The sequence below is a fragment of the Hyperolius riggenbachi genome, chromosome 1 (genome assembly GCF_040937935.1).
Source record: "Hyperolius riggenbachi isolate aHypRig1 chromosome 1, aHypRig1.pri, whole genome shotgun sequence".
In the NCBI taxonomy this organism is placed as follows: Eukaryota; Metazoa; Chordata; class Amphibia; order Anura; family Hyperoliidae; genus Hyperolius; species Hyperolius riggenbachi.
In genome coordinates this window covers 575320058-575347506 of record NC_090646.1, presented here as the reverse complement: position 1 = coordinate 575347506, position 27449 = coordinate 575320058, and the positions used below count along the sequence as shown (strand labels likewise).

Below are 27449 nucleotides of genomic sequence, written 5' to 3'. Positions count from 1 at the left end.
GATAATTGTAATTAACCTAGCAGTTTGAATTAACCTAGAGGCCAAAACATTCTTGTCTGGCTTCTGGAAGATGGTTCATAAAAAGCAGTAACAACACCTGTAAACATTCTAAAAACTTTTACATAGCAGTCATATTTTAAACAGTTTCTATACCTTTAAAATTTGATGTGAAACAGAAGACATCATATCGACCTTTGTCTTTGTCCCTGTAACCATAATTCCGAACTCCAGGAACAATGTTTTTACCCCCACAGGGTTCTCTAGGGGTGGTGATTGGGTACTGTACTGATCCATCGCTGAGCCAGCCGGCATTACACCAATCAAGTCCCGACCTCCATGCATCATATAACTGATCAAAGGAAGCAACAATAGAATCCTGATCTTGACAGGCTTGTTGGGCCTCATAAAAATTCAGATTATACCGACCCAGCCGTGGAAAGAATGGAAAAACAATACCTGAAATACAAAGAAAAAATGTTGATGGATTATAATTTCTCAGTAAGAAAAATCACCATTAATTTTTGAATGAATATTCCATATTAATTTACTGTTGTAATTGTTTTAGTTTGTTTGGTCTTTTGAAGGTATCTGAGTATACTTATCTACTACTTCTAATGCAAAGTTTAACCTCTGAAGCTACATGGGCCCAGATTTATGAACCACCAATAAAAATGATGTGTGCTTACAGTGCATGTCAGTTTTACCAGTGTTTACACAATGTACGTAAAGTGTACACATGTCAATTTTACCAGCATTTAATGAATCAGGGCCATGGGACAAATATATCCATACTGCACTGATGTCATGCACTGCTCAATGAATGGGAATATGTGTTCCCAAAACTGATCAAAGTGCCTGTAATGAATGATTCTGGATCAGTAGGATGCCTGTAGTCATTTACAAAATCAAAGTAAAATCATATACACATTACTTCCTGTGTATTGTTTTACTGTGTAAAATACATTAAAAACAAATCTCCCATTAGTTATTAACCCCTTCTAACCCTAACCACCTCCCTCATAGTTACCAAAATAAAACACTTGAAAAAAGTGACTGCATTAAAAAAAACATAAATAGGGCTTTTTTAAAATGTATGCCATGAGGGCATAATACTGTTATTTTTGCAAATAAGAGCTTGTAATTATTGATATACCGTAGTATAAAGAAACACAAATGGAAAAGATACACCTTGGTTTCCAAATAAAGTATTCGCCATGCATTGTACTAGGGACATAATTTAAATGTTGTAATAAACAGGGCAAATGGGCAAATAACATGTGTGGGTTTTATCTACAGTAGCACTTTTTATTTTTAAACTATAATGGCTGAAAACTGAGAGATATGACTTTATTCAATTTTTTTGTATTCCCTTTAAAATGCATAGGGAATAAATAATTCATAGCAAAAAGTGCCACCCAAAGAAAGCTTTTCCCTCAAAAAAATATATATAGATAATTTTGGTGTACTAAGTAGTGATAAAGTTATTGCGAATAATTAGTTAGTAGAGTTGATGTGTTAATTGCTGTGGTTTTTAAGGGGAAATAACATAATAATAATGTGGTAGGGAAGTGGTTAACACGATAATTATGTTTGTTGAGTTGTTTTGTTTTAGTTTTTTGGAAGAAAAACAACAGGTAAGCATTCCTTAATAAATACGCACTACTTATTCCATGCTATTAGATCACAAAGCAGAAGTAGAACCATGAGTAATATTCAATAAGTAATAAAAACGTTTTGAAGTACACCTGAAGTGACAGAATGAGATAAACATAGGCACATGTAGTAATAGCCCTACTAAGAAATTGTCTAAAGCCCCTTCCTATTTTCTAGTACAGCAAGTGTAAAAAAATAGAGTTGTTATCTATGCAAATGAGCTTGTCTAACAGCTTGTTATTTCCTGAAAAGCAAGTGGAATTTAGAAGAGCTGAGTAACAGTTAGAAACTGCTTGTGATAAGGTATTTGTGTTTGAAAGTTCAAAGGGTCATTACTTCTGTTTTTCTCTCAGTTCAGCAAGGCATTTGTTCTTGATAGATGATTTGTTCTTTCCAATGATATCTAAACGGCTGCTCTATGCCTTTTAGTTTTCGATATTTTCGCGATTGAAATCGCGGCCACAGGACAACTTTTCTCCAAAGTCAGCGGTGGCTGGATGGTATAATGGTTAAAGGGACTCTGAGCAGTCCAGTAACTATGGAAAGATTCATATCATTTTAAAGCTCTCTTTCTCCTCTTTCCAATGATATATAAACAGCTGCTCTATGCCTTTTAGTTTTCGATATTTTCGCGATCGAAATCGCAGCCACAGGACGACTTTTCTTCAAAGTCAGCGGTGGCTGGATGGTATAATGGTTAAAGGGACTCTGAGCAGTCCAGTAACTATGGAAAGATTCATATCATTTTAAAGCTCTCTTTCTCCTCTTTCCAATGATATATAAACGGCTGCTCTATGCCTTTTAGTTTTTGATATTTTCACGATCGAAATCACAGCCACAGGACGACTTTTCTCCAAAGTTGGCAGCTCGATTCAGCACAATGCAATGAAATATAAGAAACCCAGGGGGATATAATTACAAACATCATGCTGGTAGGTGTGAGGATGTAATGAATTAGTTGTGGGTATGCTTAAAGGCATATCCACAGGCACTGCTTGGAGTCCCTTTAAGGGCTCTGCCGCTGACACAGGAGACCAGGGTTCGAATCTCAGCTCTGCCTGTTCAGTAAGCCAGCACCTATTCAGTAGGAGACCGTAGGCAAGTCTCTCTAACACTGCTACTGCCTATAGGGCGCGTCCTAGTGGCTGCAGCTCTGGCGCTTTGAGTCCACCAGGAGAAAAGCGCGATATAAATGTTATTTGTCTTGTCTTGTCAAATGATGCCGTGCGCTGCTGATTGTCTTCAGAGCCAGGCTCTCCTCCTAGGTCCCCCTCCTGCTACTGTGCGCTCTGCCACTGCCCACTCCACCCTCCCTTCCCACAGAGAACCACAGCTGCAGCAAGAATGATAGCAGCAGATGGCAAACGCTCACTCACCTATCCATGATCCAAGCAATAGAGATCCCGTCATCTGAAACCCATCTGTCTCTTCTACAGTGCAGCCGCTCGCTCTGAACTTCCTGATTCTCAGATCAGACATGAAGTAGGAAGTAGTAATAGTAGTAGTAACAGAGCGGCAGCACTCTAGAGGAGACAGATGGGCTCCGGATGACGGGACCTCTATTGCTTGGATCGCAATAGGTGAATGTGATTCATCTGGTGCTGTCATTCTCCCCCACTGCGGCTGCCTTCTCTGCTGGACTATCGTATTCACTGGGATGGAGGCTGCATGGTGGCTGTCTAGTTTGGGAGGAAATTGGTTGTTCGGTGGTGGGAATGGTTATGTAATTCTGTCTGGGGAACGGCTTCCGGTTTGGCGGTGTCCAGAGCTTTCTGCTATTGCCAGGCTGGAGATGCAGGGGGAAAGTGCTGCTGCTGTGATATCTGGCGCCCTCTTCACAGGGGTGCCCCAGCCCCTGAGTGCAAATGTCCCAGCCATTCATTTCTCACTCTGCATTTTGCCGCTGCTATTCCCTGCATTGTGCACCCACAGAGGAAAGTGTGCTGTTGCCCATAGCAACCAGTAGCTCGGCTGCCCGGTGTGTGCGACATATTGCTGTGCAGCTGCATCTTCTGATTCTATTACGACATGATGGGGGGGCCCAAATCAGTTACTTTGCTTAGGGCCCCATTTAGCCTTAATCCGGCTCTGTGACTATGCATAGACAAGACAGCTTATCTGTGTGTTAAGCTTGTATCTGCACACAGGAGAGCAATCAGCAAAACTCATGAGAAAGGGGAAGACCAGGAAGGAGTTAGTAGAGAGGCTTTAGATGCAGCAATGCTACAGCTGTTTTTAACGGGTTAGCAGCTGCATAAAGAAGAGGAAAAAAAAAAACAAGAAACAAAAACTGTACTTTTTGCAAATATTTCTCTTTCAAGATGACTGTAGTGGGTTCTTATACTTGAATGTACTACATGATCCCTTTAGGGTGCATCTATAACATGTATATATTTGCCTGTATGTAAAAGTCACAAAGTGATCAGAAGTAAACACTAGTGCCGTGACTGTTCTCTTCCTATTATTGCATACAAGCTTTTTGCTAAAAGAAAATTCAGGATCATTTTTGGTAATCATAGGTAATCATATTACACATCAACAAAAAGGTTGTGTCAGAAAGGTTGCATTGTACTAATTAGTTAATCATACACATACTGTACAGAGAGCTAAAGCGAGATATACATTATACACCGCAGTCATGCTGTTACTTCCAAGAATTACAGTTTATTGATAAACTGTGAACTGGCAATATAAGAATGTTTTAATTAATGAACTTCAGCCTCACATTTATTCACTAACTAATTATGGTACCTTGGGAATGCTATTAGAAAAGAGACAGATAATAAGCATAAAGTCATTTTTAGCTTTCAGCACTGCGAGAATAGCTGAACTGGACCATCATCTGCCATGTTGCTACATGAAAGTGGGATTATACTCCCAAAACTAACATTTCCATAACTACTGTTAGCTACATTAAAGAACATTTGAAAGCATTCTCGTGCATTCCCTGCATGTAAGAAAAAACTCTATTCTCACTGCAGAGAGCAGGAGAAGCTTGCTTATCTATTGTCATTGTCAAAGGCCGGAAGTAATCATTCCCAGCTGAAGCTCTCTGAGGAACATGTCTTCATTCTGCCCCTCCTCCATCTGCTGAACGGACATATCTTTCTGGCAACTGCTGTTATAAAATACACTGGTGGAGGTGCCCCTGATGAATTGATAATACTAGCTGTTGGATATATGAGAATCATCATTTCTTACCTTATCAGAAGGACAAACCATTATTTAATGGTAAAAGTAATGTTTATTCATGCCAGGTAGACAACACTTTTCCTGGGTCCTGCCTGCTTCCTCAGGTCAATACAAGCGCCTGTAGAACTTTTGGTCAGGAATGTGAGCGCTTAATTTTTTAGGCACTTACATTCCTAGCCAAAAGTGACATGACTATGCAAGGGTGGGTCCAGATCTTTTTTTGTGAAGGTACTATGAAGGTGCTGGATCGATAAGGTGGGGTAGCTGGTTACCTGTGGCACACTGAACGCACCACAGCAAAAAAAGGTGTTATGCACTGAAAAGAGGGCGTGGTCATGATGGGTCATGGGCAGGCCCATATGTACTTAAAATAAGTAGTTGTGTTATGTAAAGTCAGTGGGTCTACTACTGGTAAGGGCAATCACTGGTAGATATTTTGTTTTGTTTTCATCTGAGTAGTGAGCAGTAATGCCAAATTACCCAGAGTGCAGAGTGCTAGGGCAGAAGGCTAGCTGATATCATTGGCTAGGCTAAACATCACTGCAAGGTTGGGGTTACATATCAATACAGCAATACATAGTTGTAAGAAGTGTTTTGGTGCTAAAACCCATATAATCAACGTAAAAAGTGGTTTCCTAAATCATTTTTTATGTTCTACTATAAGTCTTTACAGGTCCTCTATTCACCCAATGTTGCCTTAGGCTGTTTGATGCATGTTGTAACTAAACCTTGCATACCTACCAGTTATAATACCAAAGCAGTTTGTACATGCTCTAATCTGTCATATCTGCCCCCCCCCCCCCATGCACATTCCAGAGTAGCAATGAATGGGGCAAACAGATAAATAAATGAATGCACAAAAACAGAGGCATATACATGGGATATGTTATATGGCTGTGGGGTCACCAAGAGGGTAAGGGAAAGTTGGTCTAAATAACCCCATGATTTATAGTTATGCCCTTGACAAAAAAGCAAATAAGAATCACTTAAATTTGTTATGACGATGGCTCGTTCAGCTGACATCATTACCTTGTAAATCCAATGACACAACAGCAGTATCATCCTCAAGTCCATCAATAACCTCACACTTGTATCTCCCATAGTCTTCCAGTGTTATATCGGTGATAACTAGTGAAGCATCATTTGCACTTGATCCTAGCAGGTAAACTCTGCCATGATAGCTGCCATAGCTTCTCTTATGGTGCCCCATTGAAACAAAGACATCCACTTCCTTGAGGTAATCTGAAGTCAGTTTGGTCCACTTGATTCGGATCTTGTGAGAGGAGGAGCCTGTAGATGCTGACTCATGGCGAAATTTGCATGGCAGTGTAGCATTGCCACCTCGATGAGAGATGACTTTTGTCTGATCCACCTCCACCACCAGACGAGGTCCATTCTCTGCAATACAGTACAAGAAAGACATTCAGTAAACAGATATAAAGAGAAACTTCCAGCTCCAGTAACATCTCTCATACACAATTCTAATTAGATTAATTTTGAAACTTCAAAGAAACAAAAATCTCCTTGTGAAATAAGTGTTACAGTAACAATGAATGTGTAGTACGAATAGGGAATAGAACATTGGTAGCAAAGAAAAGAGTCTCATTTTTTTTTCATTTGTATAGTTTTTTTTTTCATTGTATCATTCTATCACAGTTACAGTTTTAAAAGCAAACTCTGTCTTTAAAACAAAGCGGAAATAATGATCCTATGAACTTTCTTGCAGTATAACCTTATATCAAACTGTATCTCACTTTTTCTTTGCTGTTCAAATCCTTCAGAAAAGAGCTCAGAGAAACCGATTTGCATACATAACAACTGAAGCTCTTTAACTATTCCTGTACTGGAAAACAATATAAGACTCTTTTCTTTGCTACTAATGTCCCATTTCTTAGCTGTATTACACATACAATTCATTATATCATATGTTTACTTTCGCTTCAGGTTTGCTTTAAAGGCAACTGAGCACCTTTAACTCACCTCCACAGACTACCTGGCATGCATTTCGGCCATCGCACAACTTTGCCAACAACATAAAAGTGCGGCACAGCTGAGGTCTCGCCTAGGGAAGATCCAATATTGAGGAGGCGCAAGGAGCAGCTTCTGTGGCTTTGATACTATTTGGTGTGGTGATCACTTTGGTACCACTTCCTTTAGGAAATTATGAAACAAATCCTATCGATACAGTGACTATGGCCTTCTCTTCCCCTTCTGCAGAGTAGCACAGTGGAGCATTATATCTATCTGATCCAGCTATGCATTGGGTCTCCCTTCTACCCTGCAACCATATGCTCTATGCTTCATACATGCCTCTGGCTCCAGAGTCTTCCTGCATGTCACATGACATACATCATGAGCTCCCGATGAATGTCATGTGGTGCAGTCTTGAAACAGGTAAAGATCATGCTCCTCTGTGCTACTCTGCAACATGTAGAGGAGACATTGGAGGAAGGAAAGGGGTGTTGAGTTGTGGTATAAGAAGATAAGTGAGTTGCCTTTATAGCCATACTTGTGTGTGTGTGTGTGTGTGTGTGTGTGTGTGTGGGGGGGGGGGGGGTTGTGTTATTATTTAGACTTGGGTGGGGGTTGGATTCTGGAAGGAGGGGGAGGCTCAGGGGGTTGTACCCACGCTTCTGTATCCATACTGGCATAAACTACCATCATAATTCGTTACTTGATCATCAGGTAGCTCTTTGCCGAATAGCTTACTTCTGTACCTAATGTCTTTTGATATGCTTGCGGTACTTTTAGAGTCGTCGACTCATGTGCTAAGTTTTGACCAGAATTTTACAAAGGTTTATAGCATGGACCGAAGTGACCTTTATCATGGGTACACATTTGCTATAAATTAGCCACAAATTCATAAATCTTCCTATTGTAAAGATTTCATGTACAGTATCCAATGTGTACATCTTAGTTGATTTCCTGCAACTATGCATCTAAGACAATTGTTCCTTTTATATAGCTATAATGTTGTTACTGTGTAACATAACTTCCTCCAAACATTTAAACCAATTACTGCAATCACAGCTGAACATTCACACAGAACACAAGGAACTTTGTAAATATCAGTCATTTTGGTGGTAGTGATTAATTCCTTATGTGCTGTGCTATATTCTGATTCTGGCCTGTGTACATGGGTGGCTAATGTAGTCTTTTGTTCTTCTTTGCATTTTTTTACATAACTAGCTAATTGAAAATGCTCTAATTAAAATGGAAAAATAGAAAGTCAGTATCTTATTAATGTAGACGCAATAAGCACGGCATCCCTAGGCTGTATACACAAACAACAAGCTCAGCTATATCTTGTAGATGTATTTCTGTATTGTTTTGTGTATCATTTTTCTTTAAAGGTCAATGATGCAAGTTCAAAAAATCTTTTATTGTTAAAATAATTTAGTTTTGTAGTCTTAAAGCAAACTTGAAGCGGAAAAAAAACAGATACAGTGAATTGTATGTGTAGTACAGACAACAAATAGAACATTAGTAGCAAAGGAAAGAGTCTCATATTTTAATTTTCAATTATGTAATTTTTTTAATAACATTGCATCAATCTGTCATATTTGTAGCTTAGAAACCACACACCGAAATATAGACCCTTTGAACGTTATGGCAGTAAAACCTTATCTTAAGCCGTCTCTCACTATTTCTTGGCTGGTTAAGTGCTTCAGAAAACAGGACTGTATTCGACTCAGGGCTAGGCTGAGGCAGAGGCGAGAGAGGCTCCAGCCTCAGGGCGCAGTGTAGGAGAGGGGCGCACAACTCACTCAGCTGTCATTCTCCTATTGTGTTTGAAGTAGAAATAAGAAAAGGGGATTCATGACAGCGATTGCAAGCCAGATAACTAAAGATTAAGGTGTTGGGGGCTTTGGGGCGCCTCTTAGTCTAATAGCAATCAGTATGTGACGGCTGGGATGGGAGGGATGGTGGGGCGCACTTTGGTGTCTCAGCCTTGGGTGCTGGAGAATCTTATCCTTATCCCGGCTCTGATTCGACCCAGTGGATTGAAGAGCTCAAAGAAGCTCTTTTGCATAGATAAAAACTGACGTTTTTTTAACTCTTCCTGTACTGGAAAGCAATATGAGACTCTTTTATTTCCTACTAATGGTCTGTTTCCTAACTGTACTACACATACAATTCATTATATCATAAGTTTATTTTACCTTCAGGTTTGCATTAAGGTGCCCACTAAGGATACAATCTTTTCTTTTTGTTAAATTTTAACATTTCTATATAATGTGAGAAATATTCTTACAAAGCATATTCACTCAGTTTACCCTTCTACTACACATATCTGGTAAGATTGGAGAAAATAGATTGCATAAGTGGCCACTATTCTGCCTCATCCAATCCACTGAAAAGGGAAAACGTGTGATCCAACTTAGTGGTACAGGCAACGCTACTGGTCTGTCATTCCCCTACACATACACACGCATGCTTGTATAGGCGCACAACACAGTCACACACATGGGCGTGCATGCACACATGTACACATGCACTTCATAGACAGACTGCACTCCTGTTCAACTATTAACAGCATCAACCAAAGATTACACTACAGGGGACACTGGAATCCTGCAATACATAATGGGAACACTGGGATTCATATGGCCCAAAAAGACTTTCATAAATACAGAGGGTGCAGTATAGTGCTCTGTACACTAAAGAGCCCCACAGATCTTTGCCTGGACAGCCTGTGTCCAGAAATGGCCCTGTGATGAAATGGAAATGTAAAGCTTATCTCCAGTCACAGAAATGAGACTGTACAACTTTCTGTACAAAGCTAAAGTTAAAGAGAATCTGTACTCTAAAATTCATACAATAAAAACCATACCATTCTATTCATTATGTTCTCCTGGGCCCCTCTGTGCTGTTTCTGCCACTCCCTGCTGCAACCCTGGCTTTTAATTGACATTTTTAGGCAGTGTTTACAAACAAAAGACATGGCTTCTAACTAGAGTGTGATAGGCTTGAGAGTAGCTCAGTCTCTGACTCATACAGAGCTTGGAGAGGGTGTGTATAGCTTCTGCCAATGACAAGCAGTGCAGCACATTCCACACATTCCAGCCTCAGCCAACAGAGGCGAGAGAAGAGAGAAGATTAGATCATATAACAGAGATAACACAGCCACTGTGCAACTAGAAAAGGCTGCAGTAACACAGACCACATTAGAACAGGTATGGGAACTTATAGGATAGAAGAAATAAGGCTGAACATTTTGTTACAGAGTCTCTTTAAGAGACCATTTTTACTTATAATCTGATCCTGCAATTGTTTGAAAATTTCTGTAGCTATCTCCCCTGGTATTCTGTCTGACATCCAACTACAGTTTGCATACAGTAGATTTTTAGAATACAGTCATGAAACTGTGGTAAATTGATGTCATTATGTACTGTAAAAGAATGCAGATTTGTGGACCGGTGTCTTGTCTCAGGGTAGGCCAGGCACTGTACAAAGCTGATGAAAGATGGGCCTAGTAACGTATTCTATGTTTTCTGGATTCTTTATGTGATGGGGCTGATGCCTGATAATTTTTACACTGATGGTGTAAAAACACTTTATAAATACAATTAATCTCATTCCTACTATTACCAGCCCCCGATCCTGATTTTAAACTGGTCTGGAAATGTTAACTTCTTTCTTCTCTCTCTCTCTGTCCCCATTCGTTCAGTCGACTCTTCCAGACCATTTGTACTTCTGCATGCCAGATGTCTCTGTCAGTCATGACTTCTTTCAACTGTTACTTAGGCATGTTCATCGCGTCACATATACTTCACTTACCCTCAATTTTTAAGGTGGCCACACACCATACAATTTTTTAAATATCTGTTCAATTCAAGAAATGCAATACATTTTTCTGACTGATTGTAACATTTAAAAACATGACCAATGTGCCACACACATATGTTAAATTTTTTCCCCAATTATGATAAAAATGATTGGAAACTCTGAGAAAATTGCTAGGGTGTGTATATTATTAAATTGGCAATCTAACACACACCATACAATCTTTAGAAAAATTAAAGAAAAATATCTGGCATTCTGGATTGATAAAAAAAACAAAACAAAAAAAAAAAACGGGAAATCCGAAGGATTTTTTAGTCGAATGAAAAAAAAGCATTCGATTTTTTCTAGAGATCCGACCATTTTTATCGAATTGCCATAAAATCGTATCATTTTATTGTATCGTGTATGGCCACCTTAACAAGCATCAAGGATTTTTCCAAAGAATTCGGTCTTCTCATTATGTGACCAAAGTATTTGAGATTTAATAGAAGTATCAGCCCTTCTAGTGAACGCTCTGACCTTATTTCTTGAAGTATTGTCTAGTTAGATCTTAGTTCTGGCAGTTCAGGGGACTCCTTTCCTATCTGGTGTCTAACCCTATGCTTCATCTCTAATCGTTGCCTACCCCTAACCTCTGTCTTGCAAACTTTGCCTGACTTATTGATCTAGTGGGTGATATTACAGTTTAACAGTGTGCTGATCAGGATGGAAAATTCCATTGTTCACAGTGAACAAACAGGGCGCAGGAGAGGAGAAAGAGATTGATGAGTAGACTACACATGAGGTAAGTATGACATGTGTATATTTATTTTGACTTTTAATTATCAGTTTAGGTCAGGGTTGCCAACTCATCCCTTTAAATACTGACACATTTAAGTTATACAGGTTCTGGGGATTCTCACACATAATCAGTGCCTAAACTGCATCTAACTAGCCACTAGTGTTGGGCGAACAGTGTTCGCCACTGTTCGGGTTCTGCAGAACATCACCCTGTTCGGGTGATGTTCGAGTTCGGCCGAACACCTGACGGTGCTCGGCCAAACCGTTCGGCCATATGGCCGAACTAAGAGCGCATGGCCGAACGTTCCCCGAACGTTCGGCTAGCGCTGTGATTGGCCGAACGGGTCACGTGGTTCGGACCCGAACGCGCTCTGATTGGCCGAACGGTCACGTGGTTCGGGTAAATAAATACCCGAACCACGTCATATCTCCGCCATTTGTCTGTGGGTTTAGCTTTGGGTAGGCAGGCAGGGTAGTTCGCGCTCCAGCCACGCTAGCCAGGGTCCCCCCTGTCATTGTGTCACTGCTGGGAACAGTAGTACACCGCTTGCTCAGCCACACTATATAGCATTCTGTTTACTGCCACTCTGTGTACCTCGCTCAGCCACACTATATAGCATTCTGTTTACTGCCACTCTGTGTCTGCTGGGAATAGTAGTACACCGCTTGCTCAGCCACACTATATAGCATTCTGTTTACTGCCACTCTGTGTACCTCGCTCAGCCACACTATATAGCATTCTGTTTACTGCCACTCTGTGTCTGCTGGGAATAGTGGTACACCGCTCGCTCAGCCACACTATATAGCATTCTGTTCACTGTTCTGTGTCTGCTTGGAATAGTGGTACACCGCTCGCTCAGCCACACTATATAGCATTCTGTTTACTGTTCTGTGTCTGCTGGGAATAGTGGTACACCGCTCGCTCATCCACACTATATAGCATTCTGTTCACTGTTCTGTGTCTGCTGGGAATAGTGGTACACCGCTCGCTCAGCCACACTATATAGCATTCTGTTTACTGTTCTGTGTCTGCTGGGAACAGTAGTACACCGCTCGCTCAGCCAGAGTATATAGCATTGTGTTTACTGCCACTCTGTGTACACCGCTCAGCCAGACTATATACCATTGTTTACTGACACTCTGTGTACACCGCTCAGCCAGACTATATACCATTGTTTACTGACACTCTGTGTACACCGCTCAGCCAGACTATATACCATTGTTTACTGCCACTCTGATTCTGCTGGGAACAGTAGTACACCGCTCGCTCAGCCAGACTATATAGCATTGTGTTTACTGCCACTCTGTGTACACCGCTCAGCCAGACTATATACCATTGTTTACTGACACTCTGTGTACACCGCTCAGCCAGACTATATACCATTGTTTACTGACACTCTGTGTACACCGCTCAGCCAGACTATATACCATTGTTTACTGCCACTCTGATTCTGCTGGGAACAGTAGTACACCGCTCACCCGCCACTGTATAGCATTGTGCTCTGTGTCACTGCTGACAATAGTGGTACACCGCTCACCCACCACTGTATAGCATTTCTGTACTGCCACTGTACTGCTGCCAGTCAGCGTGTACTTTAAGGATAAGTGAAATGAGGAAGAAATCCGGTGAAAGAGGGAGGGGCAAGGGAAGAGGTGTTTCCCCTGACGGTTCACGTACAGGCCACAGGGGAGCACCCAAGAAAACCCACTCAATACTGCCCATGTTGTCCAGGACAACAACCCTCACAGATCCAAAAGAACAGGACCAGATAATTACTTGGATGACCTCTCAAGCGTCCAGCAGTGGGTTAAGCAGCACCAGCACATCACGCACGAGGTCCGAGTCCTCAGCCAGTTAAAGTCTGGGCTTTCTTTGAAGACTGCACTGAGGATGTTACCATGGCTATTTGCAAGGTGTGCAAGACCCGCCTGAGCAGGGGGAAAAGTATTAACAACCTCTCCACCACCAGCATGAGCCGCCACATTCTATCCAAACATCCCACTCTGTGGGCAAACGCGGCAGGACAGGGTACCACCAGCAACACTGCCTCCCTTGGGTTCACCAGACTCACCACCAGACCCGCCTCAGCAGCAGCAGTAGCCCAGCCATTGCGTGGTTCACAACATTCACAAACATCAGACGATGCTGACACTGTCACTTTCCGGACTAGTGCTCTTGAGGTCTCCCAGTGTTCATCAAACACAACAACCAACAGCCCTTCGGTGTGCAGCGCTACGGTTGAGTTGTCTGTCTCTGAGATGTTTGAGCACAAGAGGAAATTGCCAGCAAATGACCCCCGGGCCGTGGCAGTAACAGCCAGCCAGCATAGCCAAGCTTCTGGCCTGCGAAATGCTGCCATATCGAGTGGTGGAGACAAACAGCTTCAAGGGCATGATGTCAGTGGCCATCCCACGTTACGTGGTTCCCAGCCGCTACCACTTTGCGCGCTCTGCAGTGCCTGAGTTGCATGAGCACGTGGTCAGCTAAATAACCCGAAGCTTGAAGAATGCCGTTGCCTGCAAGGTTCACCTCACCACTGACACCTGGACGAGTGCGTTCGGCCAGGGTCGATACATCTCCCTTACCGCGCACTGGGTGAACCTTGTGGAGCCTGGCAGCGATTCCTCACCTGCTACGGCGCGGGTGTTGCCCACGCCGCAAACAGCTGGATAACAACAGCAGCACCTACCTCTCTGACTCCTTCTCCTCCAACGCATCTCAAAGCTGTACCTCATCCGGAAATGCTAACCCAGCACCAGCAGCAGTAGGATCGTGGAAGCAGTGCAGCACAGCTGTTGGCATGCGTCAGCAAGCGTTGCTGAAGCTGATCTGCCTTGGGGATAAGCAGCACACGGGAGGAAATTTGGAGGGGAATAAAGGAACAGACGGATTTGTGGCTGGCACCGCTGGACCTGAAACCGGGCATGAAGCTAGACACCTGGCACGAACTGGCAATGCACGCAATAGAGGTGCTGGCTTGCCCGGCAGCCAGCGTTATGTCGGAACGCTGTTTCAGTGCTGCCGGAGGCATCATCACAGATCGGCGTATCCGCCTCTCCACAGAAAATGCAGACCGTCTGACTCAAATTAAAATGAATCAATCCTGGATTGGAAACGACTACGCAACACTCCTGGACCCCAACCAAGTAACATGACCGATGAACATCTGGGATGGTTTAGCGTTTCCGGTCCCTGTTTATTGAACCTCTCATCTGTATTACATTTATGACTGCATGGCGGCAAAAAGCATTGCTGCTATATCCGCACGCTTTTTGTCCTCATGCAAGGCCTGGGTTGTTGTGTCTCACAAAGCGTGGCCTTCTCCTCCTGCACCTCCTCCTGTTCCATCACGTGTGCTGCTGCTGCTGCTGCTGCTGCTGCTGGGTTACCGTTGCCGGTCCCTGTTTATGGAACCTCTTATCTTTATTACATTTATGACTACATGGCGGTACAAAGCATGCTATACGCACGCTTTTTGTCCTCATGCAAGGCCTGGGTTGTTGTGTCTCACAAAGCGTGGCCTTCTCCTCCTGCGCCTCCTCCTGTTCCATCACGTGTGCTGCTGCTGCTGCTGCTGCTGGGTTAGCGTTGCTGCGTGGTCCCTGTTTATTGAACCTCTTATCTTTATTACATTTATGACTACATGGCGGTACAAAGCATGCTATCCGCACGCTTTTTGTCCTCATGCAAGGCCTGGGTTGTTGTGTCTCACAAAGCGTGGCCTTCTCCTCCTGCGCCTCCTCCTGTTCCATCACGTGTGCTGCTGCTGGGTTAGCGTTGCCGCGTGGTCCCTGTTTATTGAACCACTTATCTTTATTACATTTATGACTGCATGGTGGTACAAAGCATGCTATCCGCACGCTTCTTGTCCTCATGCAAGGCCTGGGTTGTTGTGTCTCAAAGCGTGGCCTTCTCCTCCTGCGCCACCCTCCTCCTGTTCCATCACGTGTGCTGCTGCTGGGTTAGCATTACCGGTCCCTTTTCCTGGAACCTCTTATATGTATTACATTTATGACTGCATGCCGACAAAAAGCATGTTACCTGTGCAAAGAAAACAGACATTTCCCGCATTTAAAAGACAGTTTTCCCTTTGAAACTTTAAAATCGATTTTCTCAAAAACTATAAGCTCTTTTTGCTAAAAAATTTTTTCCTCTTGTACCCACTCCCAAGGTGCACATACCCTGTAAATTTGGGGTATGTAGCATGTAAGGAGGCTTTACAAACCACAAAAGTTCGGGTCCCCATTGACTTCCATTATGTTCGGAGTTCGGGTCGAACACCCGAACATCGCGGCCATGTTCGGCCTGTTCGGCCCGAACCCGAACATCTAGATGTTCGCCCAACACTACTAGCCACAAGACATGTATAATTCATAAGCGTCCGTATTTAAAGGGATGAGTTGGCAACACTGGTTCAGGTCTGCTTTAACCTCCCCTGACTTCCCTAACCACTAAAACCTACCATCAGCTATACAACTGCTAATATTCTCCTTTTTACTTGGTTTATGGGATACCCACTTTGCAAAGGGAATACGTGCCAACTTTCTGAGATGAAAAGAATATTTTGGCAAGATGCCCCAGTCGAGTCTTTAGGCCCCACAACTTTTACCATGCCTTTATTTATGTCTGTTATACACCTCCAGTCACACAGACTAAGGAGAATTCATGTTTCAAAACATATTTTTAGTTATATTTTTTAGAGATTGAATGATAAATATGGACACCAAAATACAATACAAATTGACACTATGGGGCATATACAGCAAGTTCCCCTGGCTGTTATACGTGGTAATCTGCAATGCCCTTCAGACAGCCTTATATCTACTCCTTTTAGAAAACTGCTTCTGAGATGTAACCTTCTCCCATTCTTTTTTATACCATGGCACCACAGTTTTATTTCATTATGCTCTCTCTATAAACTCACTGAGACTTGTTTATGGATGAAGAAAAATGTGGAGGCAACGCATATATTTTCATGTGCTAATGTGGTTTCTTACAAGCCAGGCACACACACACACATCAGAGTGCTTCTTCAGTCCGCTATTTCATGTTCTTTCATACAAACACCACAATATAAACAGTGTGCCAGCTTTGTTTGTGGTAAGAATGGGTAAGAATGTACACGCTAGCAATGATAATAAAATAAATACAAACTCTAGCTTATTATGACTGCCATGTCCACTGTCCACACTCTGATAAGGGGTAATTTGTAGGGCCAGAATGAACTTAGTATAATTGATTGATTACATTCGACATCGGATTGTCATAGCTGGACACTTGTGTATTTATAGAATTTTCTCTTTCTTTAGTCTAACTCAGCCTCTTGTTTCTTTTTTTTTTCTTTTTTTTGTACTTTAATCTTGTTGAATGCCTCTTGTGCTGGTTTAGAAGGGGAATTAATTTGCTTCTGGGCAGCTGTGACTTGATCCTGCAAGACGGTCTCTTAAAAATCATGTTTTGTTCCCTATTTTTTCTAGCCTATTCCTATTTTCCGTAACTGCCTTTCTATAATTACTCATACTTCTGTTTGTGTGCTATTGACTTTTTCGCACTTGGAGAGCGAGAGCTAGAAGCCCCTTTTAACAAGAATGGCTGAATTTTATGCTTGTTTCGAAGTGCAGCTGCAACTTAATGGCACCATTTGTAACCATACTAGTGTAAGTGGTGTACACTATTCTCATGCATACCTAGCAAATGTGGTGATTGCAGCACATGCTATTAACCGTTAAAGTCAGTGCCATTGACTTCAATGTCATGTACACAACCATTTTTCCCAAATTTGAAGGAAGTTTTCATGAACACGCAACACATGTTCTTGCTCATCCCTCCATGGCAAAATGTCATTTTACCAAGCTTAACCACTTGCCGACGGCTACACGCCGACGGGCGTGGCCGCGGCGGCAGCCCCAGGACCGCCTAACGCCGATTGGCGTAAAGTCCTGGGGCTTGCATTTGCAGGAGATCGCACGCACGCTGCGCGCACATCTCCTACTTGGTGGGCGGAGCGGAGCTCCGCCTTCAGTCTCCGAGCGGCGATTGCCGCTTGGGAGACTGTAACGGCAAAACCGCCACTTAATTGCTTTGTACAGCGCTGCGATCGGCAGCAGCGCTGTACTGGGGACAGCCGTGTGACACGGCTGTCCCCCTGGAGGGCAAGAGAGAGATCGGCTCTCATAGGCTGAAGCCTATGACAGCCGATCGCCATTATTGGCTGCCTGGGGGGTGGGAGGGATGGAGGGAATAAGACACATAAAAAAATACAGAAATTTAATTTAAAAAAAATAACATAAATATTTATATAAAAAAAACCAAACACTGCAGGGGCGATCAGACCCCATCAATAGAGAGCTCTATTGGTGGGGACAAAAGGGGGAGGGGGAATCATTTGTGTGCTGTGTTGTGCGGTCCTGCAGCTTGGCCTTAAAGCTGCAGTGGCCAATTTTGAACAAAATTGCCTGGTCACTAGGGGGGTTTAAGCCCACGGTCCTCAAGAGGTTAAAAAACACTTTTTTCTTCAATCTTTTTAAAATAAAATTTTTCAAAAACTACCAAGTCTTTTTTTTTTTTTTTTTACATGTTCACCAGCTCCCATGAATGTTCACCAGTATCTGCATTTTGCTATACCTATCTCATTGTAATTCCTGTTGTTGTTCTTCTGTCTGCATGTTGCTATACCTGTCCCATTGTAATTCCTGTTGCTCTTGTTCTGTCTGTCATGTAAAGATGCCATGTGTACCACAACCAATTCCGGGTACGACAACTGCCGTACTTGGCGAATAAACTTGATTCTGATTCTGATTCTGATATACACGTCCTCTTACCTACTGCCGCTACCTGTATTGCACTGCTGCTAGTCGCTGCTGCTATCAGGAGACACTGTCGCTATCCAGAGTTTGACAAACTTTGGCATCAATTCAATGCTGCTGACGCCACCACCCCATCCCCTGCTGCTAGTAAAAGTTTGACTATATATTACAGCCAAACTCCAGAACATTGGGTGCCCAAATTACCCTGTCCGCACTGCAAATCGTATTGTGTCCTATAACGATACCCAATTTACCAGGAGCGCATTGAGCCCAATTTACCTCGATATGTCATAGTACCCCTTCCAAGACATACCCACATCTCAGAAAGGCTTGGTGTACAGAGGCGCCAGAGTACAATAAAAACTTCTAAAATCTGTCTAAAAGAGGGGGATGTTCAGGTGGACTTACCTCCCTCGAAAATATAAAACTCAATTGACAGAGGCGCTCACTTCTGCATTTAGACCCATTGAGTTATGCTCCTTTTTGCCTGATGAAGCGGGACCACACCTGCGAAACGCTTTGCACTAAGTGGAGTTAAATAAAACATTTTGTTTTGATATATTGTGACTCAATTGAGTTTTATATTTTCGAGGGAGGTAAGTCCACCTGAACATCCCCCTCTTTTAGACGGTTTTTAGACGGTTTTATTCTACTCTGGCGCCTCTGTACACCAAGCCTTTCTGAAATCTTGATTCCACCCGCGGTGGAGGGGTGCTACCCCTTTTCCTATCTACAGAGAGCGACATCTTAAAAAACTGAGTGGGATCAGGTTCTAATACTCCCCACCTGCACTTGAAGTGGTTGCCTATGGGTAACCCATGTTTGTGAGTATATCTAAATATTTTGCTTTAAACCACAACCAACTTAACAATACTACACCATATTGGGCTCTCGATTTCTTTGTTCTTCCAAGCATACCCACATCTGTACCTCATGCCACGTTCTGCTTCATGCACCAGGCTCTTTGTCACCTAAACTAGTATTTACAACCTATTCCTCTCTATATTGTAAGCTTAATAGGGCAGGGTCCTCTTCTTGTGAGTATTGCTTCTGCACTTATTATTCTCTCTAATGAATATGCACCTGTATTGCTGGATGTTTTCAAATAATGCATGATGTTTGAGATGTACTGTGTTTGAGCTATGTAGACATTTACGGCCTTAGCTATGGTCTGTATTGTGCCCTGTAAAATGCCACAGAAGATGATAGTGGTATATAAAACAAATCATATTAATAACTAGAAATTCTTGTTGCATTCCCGGAATCAAAGTATATGTCAATAAAGATGACCTTTTTTTTTTTTTTTATTCTTCCATCATTGTTTTTAAACAAATGATTTATTGATTATTTAAATAAAAATCTCAACCATGTAAATGAGGAACTTATGAAGTTTTCTGCCAAATCAATCAAGATTCATTGATCAAGATACTGTAAAGTTTCATTCAATCTTCCTCTAAATCAATCATTTTATTAAACAGATGTGAAGATCAGAACAATTTGTTTGTTTCATGCAGCTTTACAGGGACAAAAACAACAAAATAAATCAGAACTTTAACTTCTTTCTGAAATTATCCAACCCCCCCCAAAAAAAGTTTAAGCTACCATTTTACTTTGACGTGAAATCTCACTGCCACAAAAAAAAGATAAAATGCTAAGAGATATACCATAGTAGTTCTGCACAAGTGATTTTGTAATTCAAAAATTATCTTTTCATTTCCACCCGCTTGTGCATATTTAAAAATTGCCAGGAAACGTACAGTTTTTTTTTTCAATCAGGACAACAGTACTACTTTCGAGAACTCTATGTAGTTCAGACTGCTCCAAAACTTCCAAATTCCTGCATCAGCACCAGCCCGTTACCTACTCTTTGTGCACACTGTAGTTGGCTGATACTGATTGGAGTATATAAAGTTGAATTAAGGAGATTATTTTTTCTCAACCAGTGGCTTCTGTATTTTATTTACATCTACACAATAATTATACTTTGCTAAAAAAAAAAAGATCACAAGCCCTTGTTCAATAATACCCCCCCCCCAAAAAAAAAAATACAATACTACTACTACTACTACTACTAATAATAATAATACACTAAAATAACAAGCACACGAACATGTCAATAAAAAAAGAACCCAAAGAAGATGGTACTGTATTTATAGCCCCTCTTGATTCCCTGTCAGGGTCGGTGCTGTCATAGAGGCAAAAGGGCAATTGCCCCAGCGCCTCTCTCCCCCCCTGCTCCCCAGTTCCCCCTCACATGTAGCAGCATTAATGCCGGCGGCTGAACCCTCCATGCACTCTTTTGCCTTTTCTCTATCCGGCGTGTGTTTACACATAACACGTAATGGATAGAAAAAAAGGTAGACAGCATGGCTGAAGACTGCACGGACAGTGGAGCCGCCGCCCGCAGGGACAAGTGAGTGATTAATGCTGCTGCACATGACAGGGCCCCAGGGAGCAGAGGGGTAACGACGATAGGGAATTAAAGCTTCACTAACACCTGTGCTCTCAACTGGTTAAAGGGCAACTGAAGCGAGAGAGATATGGAGGCTGCCATATTTATTTCCTTTTAAGCAATACCGGTTGCCTGGCTATCCTGCTAATCCTTTTCCTCTAATACTTTTAGCCATAACAACAAGAACAACATAAGAACAAGCATGCAGATCAGGTGTTTCTGACATTATTTAAAGATTAGCTTCATGCTTGTTTCTGGCATTATTCAGACACTACTGCATCCTAATAAACCAGCAGGACTGCCAGGCAAATGGTATTGTATAAAAGGAAATAAATATGGCAGCCTCCATATATTTCTCACTTTAGTTGTCCTTTAAATTATAAATGTTTCTGCTGTAATACATCTTATCTCAGGCAACTTGGTTCTATTCTGATACATTTCCAAGGAGAGTGAAGCTTGTAATCTTCCTTCCCACATTCCTCCTCCTCACTGATTGGCTAAGGGCAGCTCAGTGTGACAGGCTAAGAAGGGAAATACACCTCACCCCTCTGTGGAAGATGCTGACATATGATCTACACCGTGCTCTTGTGTATTTACAAAGCAAGCTAGATATGACAGTGCAGTTTCTAGGAGGAAAGAAAAGAGAGGAAATTACATCAAGTTTGGCTTCAGTCAGAGGCAGTAAAGGTGGAAAATGTCTGGAACAGTTTCCTTATTTACTATATAAAATTCACTCAAATCAAAAAGTAGACAGTACAATACATATGTTATGTAAGTAGAATAAATATTTATCTACCTATATAATAATAAAAATTCCTTTTTTTGTATAGCGCCTTTCTCCTGTCGGACTCAAAGCACTTGCGAGGCAGCCACTAGAGTGCACTCAGGAGGCAGTAGCAGTGTTAGGGAGTCTCGCCCAAAGAACTCCTTACTGAATAGGTGCTGGCTTACTGAGTTAGGAAGAGCCAGGATTTGAATCCAGGACTCCTACATCAGAGGCAGAGCCCTTAACCATTACACTCCCCGCCACCACTATATATGTCTTTTTCCTGGGACAGTATGTCTGTCACAGCTGCTTTAAACCCTTCCTGACCACCTAACACAGATAGGTGTCGGGAAGGTGGCAGCTCCAGGACCGCCTAATGCCGAAAGACGTCAAGAGTAGTGGGCAGGGATTGCAGGGGATCGCGTGCGCGGATGTGTACACATCCCCGCTGATTGACAGAGCGGAGCTCCACGGTCAGCCTGCCAAGCCGCGATCGCAGCTTGCAAACTGTTGCCAGTCGAAAAAAAAAAAAAAGATTACATTTGTACAGCGCTGAGATTTAGCACAGCACTGTACAGGGGAACTTAGCTGTCCCTCCGAGCGGCTTCCACTGAAATCCCTCTCATAGGCTGATGCTTATGAGAGAAGGATAAGCTATGCAATCACCACCTAGGGTCAATTTAGTGGAGTAAAGGGGGGAGGGAGCGTTAAGTATAGTAATTAAAAAAGCCTCTTTTTGTACATTAAAGAAAAAACTAACTACCGCAGCAGCAATCAGACACCACAACAAGGGAGTCCTCCTAGTGACGAGAAAAGGAGGTAAGATTCACTTGTGTACTAAGCTGTATGGCTCTGCAGCAAGCAGATAAAGCTGCAGAACACTGAATTGTAAATAATCACCTAGTCAGTAGTGACTGGGGGAGGACGGGGGGGGGGGGGGGGTTGTGAGTGTAAGCTTGCGGTCCTCAAGTGGTTAAAGAACCTTGGCTGCACTTCCAATGAAATGCTTTACTAGAGATACTACAGACAAAGGGGAAGGAAGGAACACAGACAGTGATAAAATTGTTAGACTGAACATAAAATGGAAAAGCAGTAGAAGCAAAAGTCTAAATTTCTGGCATCATTCCTGGTGAAATCAATAAAATGTTGTGGCCCTTTCTAATATTATTATAACTACTTGTACTCTTCTTACAGTCATAAAGCCTTTCTTCCCCAGTTCTATTATGTCTGTTCTTTTAAAGTGTGAGATTTGTAACAGGCTGCTATTAGTGCTGACATTATAAAAGTTACTTGCCTCCTTTAACATGTAAACAAATCATTTTTCCCCTCCTGCAATAAAAGCTGCTTAGCTCCAATTTATATTCGAAGGTTTTAAATACTATACAAATCAATTGCCACATTGTTTTCCAACAAAAGGAATAAAATAAACTGCATGTTCAGAGAGGATGGGACAGATATACAGGCTCATTATAGTTTTTCAATGACCTTTCACAAGGCTTGCAATTGGATTAATAGACAGCTGTAACTTTGTATATGGCGAATGTGATAACATTGTGTTCCAACATGTTTACTGCAACTGTCTAATGAAGCTGACTTCAGATTTTCCGGGGTGAATGTGTGCTTACTTCACTAACTCTTCATGCTGAGCATTGAAAGCATACAGAAATATAAAGGTGGCTAATTAAATGGGGGAAAAATATGTACAGTAATGTGTATCATTTCACTGAAAAGAGATGACAACAGCACAGGAATGCTTCAAAGACAACAAATATAGCAGAATATGGAATGCAAATGTACATTAAAAGGAATACATGGTGTTTATGTATAATATTTGCATTACTATCACATTCAATTTGGTGCTATGAATTTAATTAGGTGACAAATGTGACATTTTACATATTGCTAATTATTATATATTGATATTGCTGACATTTATTAAACTTAATTATTGTCCTTAAAAAGAACTTGCCTTCTAATCCCCCTGCCACATTCAGTGGTTAATTTTAAAGGGGAATTACTGTCTGTCATACATGCAACAAAAAATCATGTTTTCCTACTCTTAATTGCCCATAGAATTATCCTATTTTGCCTTTTTCCCATTGTAATATCATCTGTGTAAAAAAATCACAAGTCACCCAGCTCAGAGTACAGCATTGCTAGGAGCTGTCAATCACATTGACTTGATATATCATCAAATTCAATCAACAATCATTTTGTGAGCAGCATTGCAAGAATAGCAGACTAAAAAAACCTCTGTGCTGTGTTTGCTCAGTTGCATCAACTGTAATTAGTGTTCAAAGAACAATATAGGGAGTCTTTAAAGGAGTTCTGTGGGGGGTTTCTGAGGAGAAAAACAGACACTTACCTTAGGCTTCTATCAGCCCCCTGCAGCGGTAATGTCCCACGGCGTCCTGCTCCCATCTGCTGTTCTCCGCCGCCGGCCCCGGTCTAGTGCGGCATGGGATCCAACAGTAGCTGCGCTACAGTGGCCGCGCACCCGCTCGCTTCCGCCTGCTTCATCGGAAGCTTACTGCGCAAGCGCAGTACAAGAAACCGTTGTACTTCGCCTGCGCAGTAAGCCTCAGATGACGCGAGCAGAGGAGCGGCAGCGTGCATCATTCGTCTGCGTGACAGATGAATAATAGCCTGGTGCCGGCTGCGGGGAACCGTGGATGGGAGCAGGACGCGTGGGACATTACCGCTTCAGGGGGCTGATCGAAGACCCAGGTAAGTGGCAGTTTTTCTCCTGAGAAACCCCCACAGAACCCCTTTAAAGAGACACTGAAGCGAAAAAAAAAATGATGATATTATGATTTGTATGTGTAGTACAGCTAAGAAAAAAAACATTAAGATCAGATACATCAGTCTAATTGTTTCCAGTGCAGGAAGAGTTGAGAAACTCCAGTTGTTATCTCTATGCAAAAAAGCTATTAATCTCTCTGACCAACTTGGTCGTGGAGAGGGCTGTTATCTGACTTTTATTATCTGAACTGTAATTGAACTGTTTACTTTTCCTCTAGCAGAGAAGAGTTTATTACTTCACAGACTGCTCTGAAAGACTCATTTTGAATGCTGAGTGTTGTGTACACTGGACATATTATAGAGTGATGCAATGTTAGAAAAAACACTATATACCTGAAAATAAAAATATGAGAATATTTTCTTTGCTGCTAATCTTCTAGTAATTATTCATAGTACACAACCAATTCATTATATCATATATTTTTTTTCGCTTCAGTGTCTCTTTAAGGCAGTGACACATTTCTGTAGCATGCAACTGATGAACTTCCTAGCAAAGTAAAAAAAAAACTCTAAACCCTTTAGGTAACTTTATGAAATAACTGCTCTTTATATGTTTTTACAGTGCAAAGAGGAAACTTTATTTTGGATTTAAAGAGACACTAAAGAAAAAAAATGTATGATATAATGAATTGGTTATCTAGTACGAATAATTACTAGAACATTGGCAGCAAAGAAAATATTATCTTATTTTTATTTTCAGTTATATAGTTTTTTTTTTTGGTTTTTTTTTATAACATTGCATCATTCTCTAATATTTGCAGTTTACACACTACTCAGCATTGTAAATGACAGACACTTAAGATAATAAACTTCAGAAGACAGAGCTCTCTGCGACTTTGAAAGTCGTGGAGCTCAATGGCTCTTTTGCATAGATAACAACTGGAGTTTCTTAACTCTTCCTGTACTGGAAACAACATTAGACTTATGTCTCTTCTCCTAATGTTTTATTTCTTAGCTGTACTACACATACAAATCATTATATCATAATTTTTTTTTTGCTTTAGTGTCTCTCTGAGTGCTTGGTTGTAGGAAGAAGCTAACACTGTCCTGCACAGACAGTGTCCTGGCCAAGAACAAAACTTGGGACTTTAGAGCACATGCCTGCAAACTTGGCAAAGGTTTTATTAGTGGGCATTGGTTAGTATTTTATTTCCAACAAAGGTTTCATCATTAATTTCTGTCTTTCAGTGAATAGAAAAATCTTTCCTAAAGAAAAACGTCTTCCTAATGCCTAAACCTAACCAGGTTCTTTGGCATTACTTGCTTCCTGATGCTTAAAGGACATCCTGTAAGGATTCCTCCTGTAGTGTATTCTTTCCGTTGCAGTGGAGCTGCAAACGGACAGTTCTGGCTTATCTGCTTTCATTCGGTTGTGCATTTGCAATGGGTCTCATTGTCATTTGCAATCGCTCTGCAGTTCTGGGCAGCTCGGGATGCTGTCATCATTCCACCAATTGCTTGTTGCAGATAGCCCTGGATTTCCTGCATGCATGTTGTTACATAATACTGCATGTATTTCTTATGGGGTTACTTTGCATTCACAGCCAGCTAGCAAATGGTAATCAAGCCAGCTCAGGATTGAGTGATTACCATTCAGTTGTGTGGAGATTTGCATGCCTGCATCCATTGGCTGATAGATCAGAGCAAGCTGGCTAACAACCCCAATTCCCACAGACCTTTACCACAATGGCTATCATTCATAAACCTGTTGTCGGTAAAGAGAATCTGTGCGGGAAAACACCGCTGTCTGTGTTTTAGACTTCTGGCTGCTCATTCATAAAAATGTATCCAGTTGCGATAGCAGTGCAGAGATTCCCGAACTAGGCTGGCAGTAGGCTTGCGGAAGCACAGTTAGCTGCCGAGTTGATACATTTCTCTGTGTTCCGCTGTGTGTGTGTGTGTGTGTGTGCGTGTGCAGCTGCCTGGGAGGTCTGTGTCTCCATTCACTTAACATTGTTATCGCCACAGCAGAGGGAGCGGTACTTCCCGACCTCACACCGCTTGCTCTAATCTTTATGAATTAACATTTTGTTAAATTTTTTATGATAATCACCGCACAAGGTGGTGATTTATCGCTCTGCTCGGTAATGACAGCTTTTCATGCGGAAAGAGCCTTTATGAATGCAGATTTAGCTCCGTGATCGGAAAAGTCAGCTGTTTTAAGCATTTCCGCATGCGGAAATGCTTTATGAATGATAGCCAATGTGTGTTTTATTTTTGTTATTTAGCACAAACACTACACACACACGCACGCACGCACGCACGCACGCACGCACGCACGCACGCACGCACGCACACACACACACACACACACACACACACACACACACACACACACACACACTAGTTCAGCAATAGTGCTGTGGTTTTATCCCCCTTCTTTAAAGCACACCTGAAGCACACCTGAACAGAGGCAAAGCACCTCTGTGCATTGTGTGTTCTTCTCTGACTTCACTCTGGTTCCCTTAAAGTGGTCTGAAACTCTGACATGACATTAAACAAAAATGTGTTTTCCTACTTTTTATTACTCATACAGTTGTCATATTTGCTTTTGTACGCACGTAATATTGTCTGTTTACAAATTACAAGTTTCCAAAGTGTAGTTTTTCTTACCCTGAAAGCTGGCATTGCATTTTATTCTTTTTCTATTATAACTGCTTTTATATACTAACATCTTCTAATGAGCTATTCGGAACACTGTGTGTGCCTGAAGCAGAGAGAGTTTCTCAGAGAGTGTTTGTTTACATTCCAGTGTTGATACATTTGTGTTTAACAAGTAAAACAGATACTGTTATTTCCAGTTTGGATGCGGATTTGAAGCTGAATAGCAGGAGAAAGTGCTTTGTTAAGCCATTTCAGTGATGTTCTGCTAGATTTTTTTTTCTGGGATAGTAACTTTCAAGCTGTGAGGAATCTTTTAGAGCAAAGTAGAAATGCTGGCTTTCAGACCACTTTAATTACTACTTGACAGGAAGAGCCAGGCTTGCTGCGATGTTCCCTCCTATCACCCATCCATTCCCTTCTTTTCCTTGCCCTATTCACTCGCATGGGGTTGTAAAATCCAAAATAAAAAAAAATACTCAGAAATAGTATATAAGCCTATATGGTAGTAAGCCTATGGCAGAGCCCTTAACTAGTACACCATCCAGCCGCATTAGACATTCTGCACATAGCAGAGGCTCGTGCCATGTTCTCCAGAAGACATTTCCT

At 41.8% G+C, this 27449-nt stretch overlaps 1 protein-coding gene across 1 annotated transcript in view; it reads right to left on the bottom strand.

The window, feature by feature from the left end:
* Window positions 1–27449, bottom strand: part of HAPLN1 (hyaluronan and proteoglycan link protein 1) — a 219432-nt gene that overhangs the window by 3276 nt on the left and 188707 nt on the right. Inside the window, exons 3-4 of the mRNA XM_068271697.1 lie at window positions 5875–6243; window positions 154–456 (exon numbers count right to left, since the gene is read on the bottom strand). Coding sequence (XP_068127798.1) covers window positions 154–456; window positions 5875–6243 — 672 coding nt within the window. The remainder of the gene's footprint in view (window positions 1–153; window positions 457–5874; window positions 6244–27449) is intronic.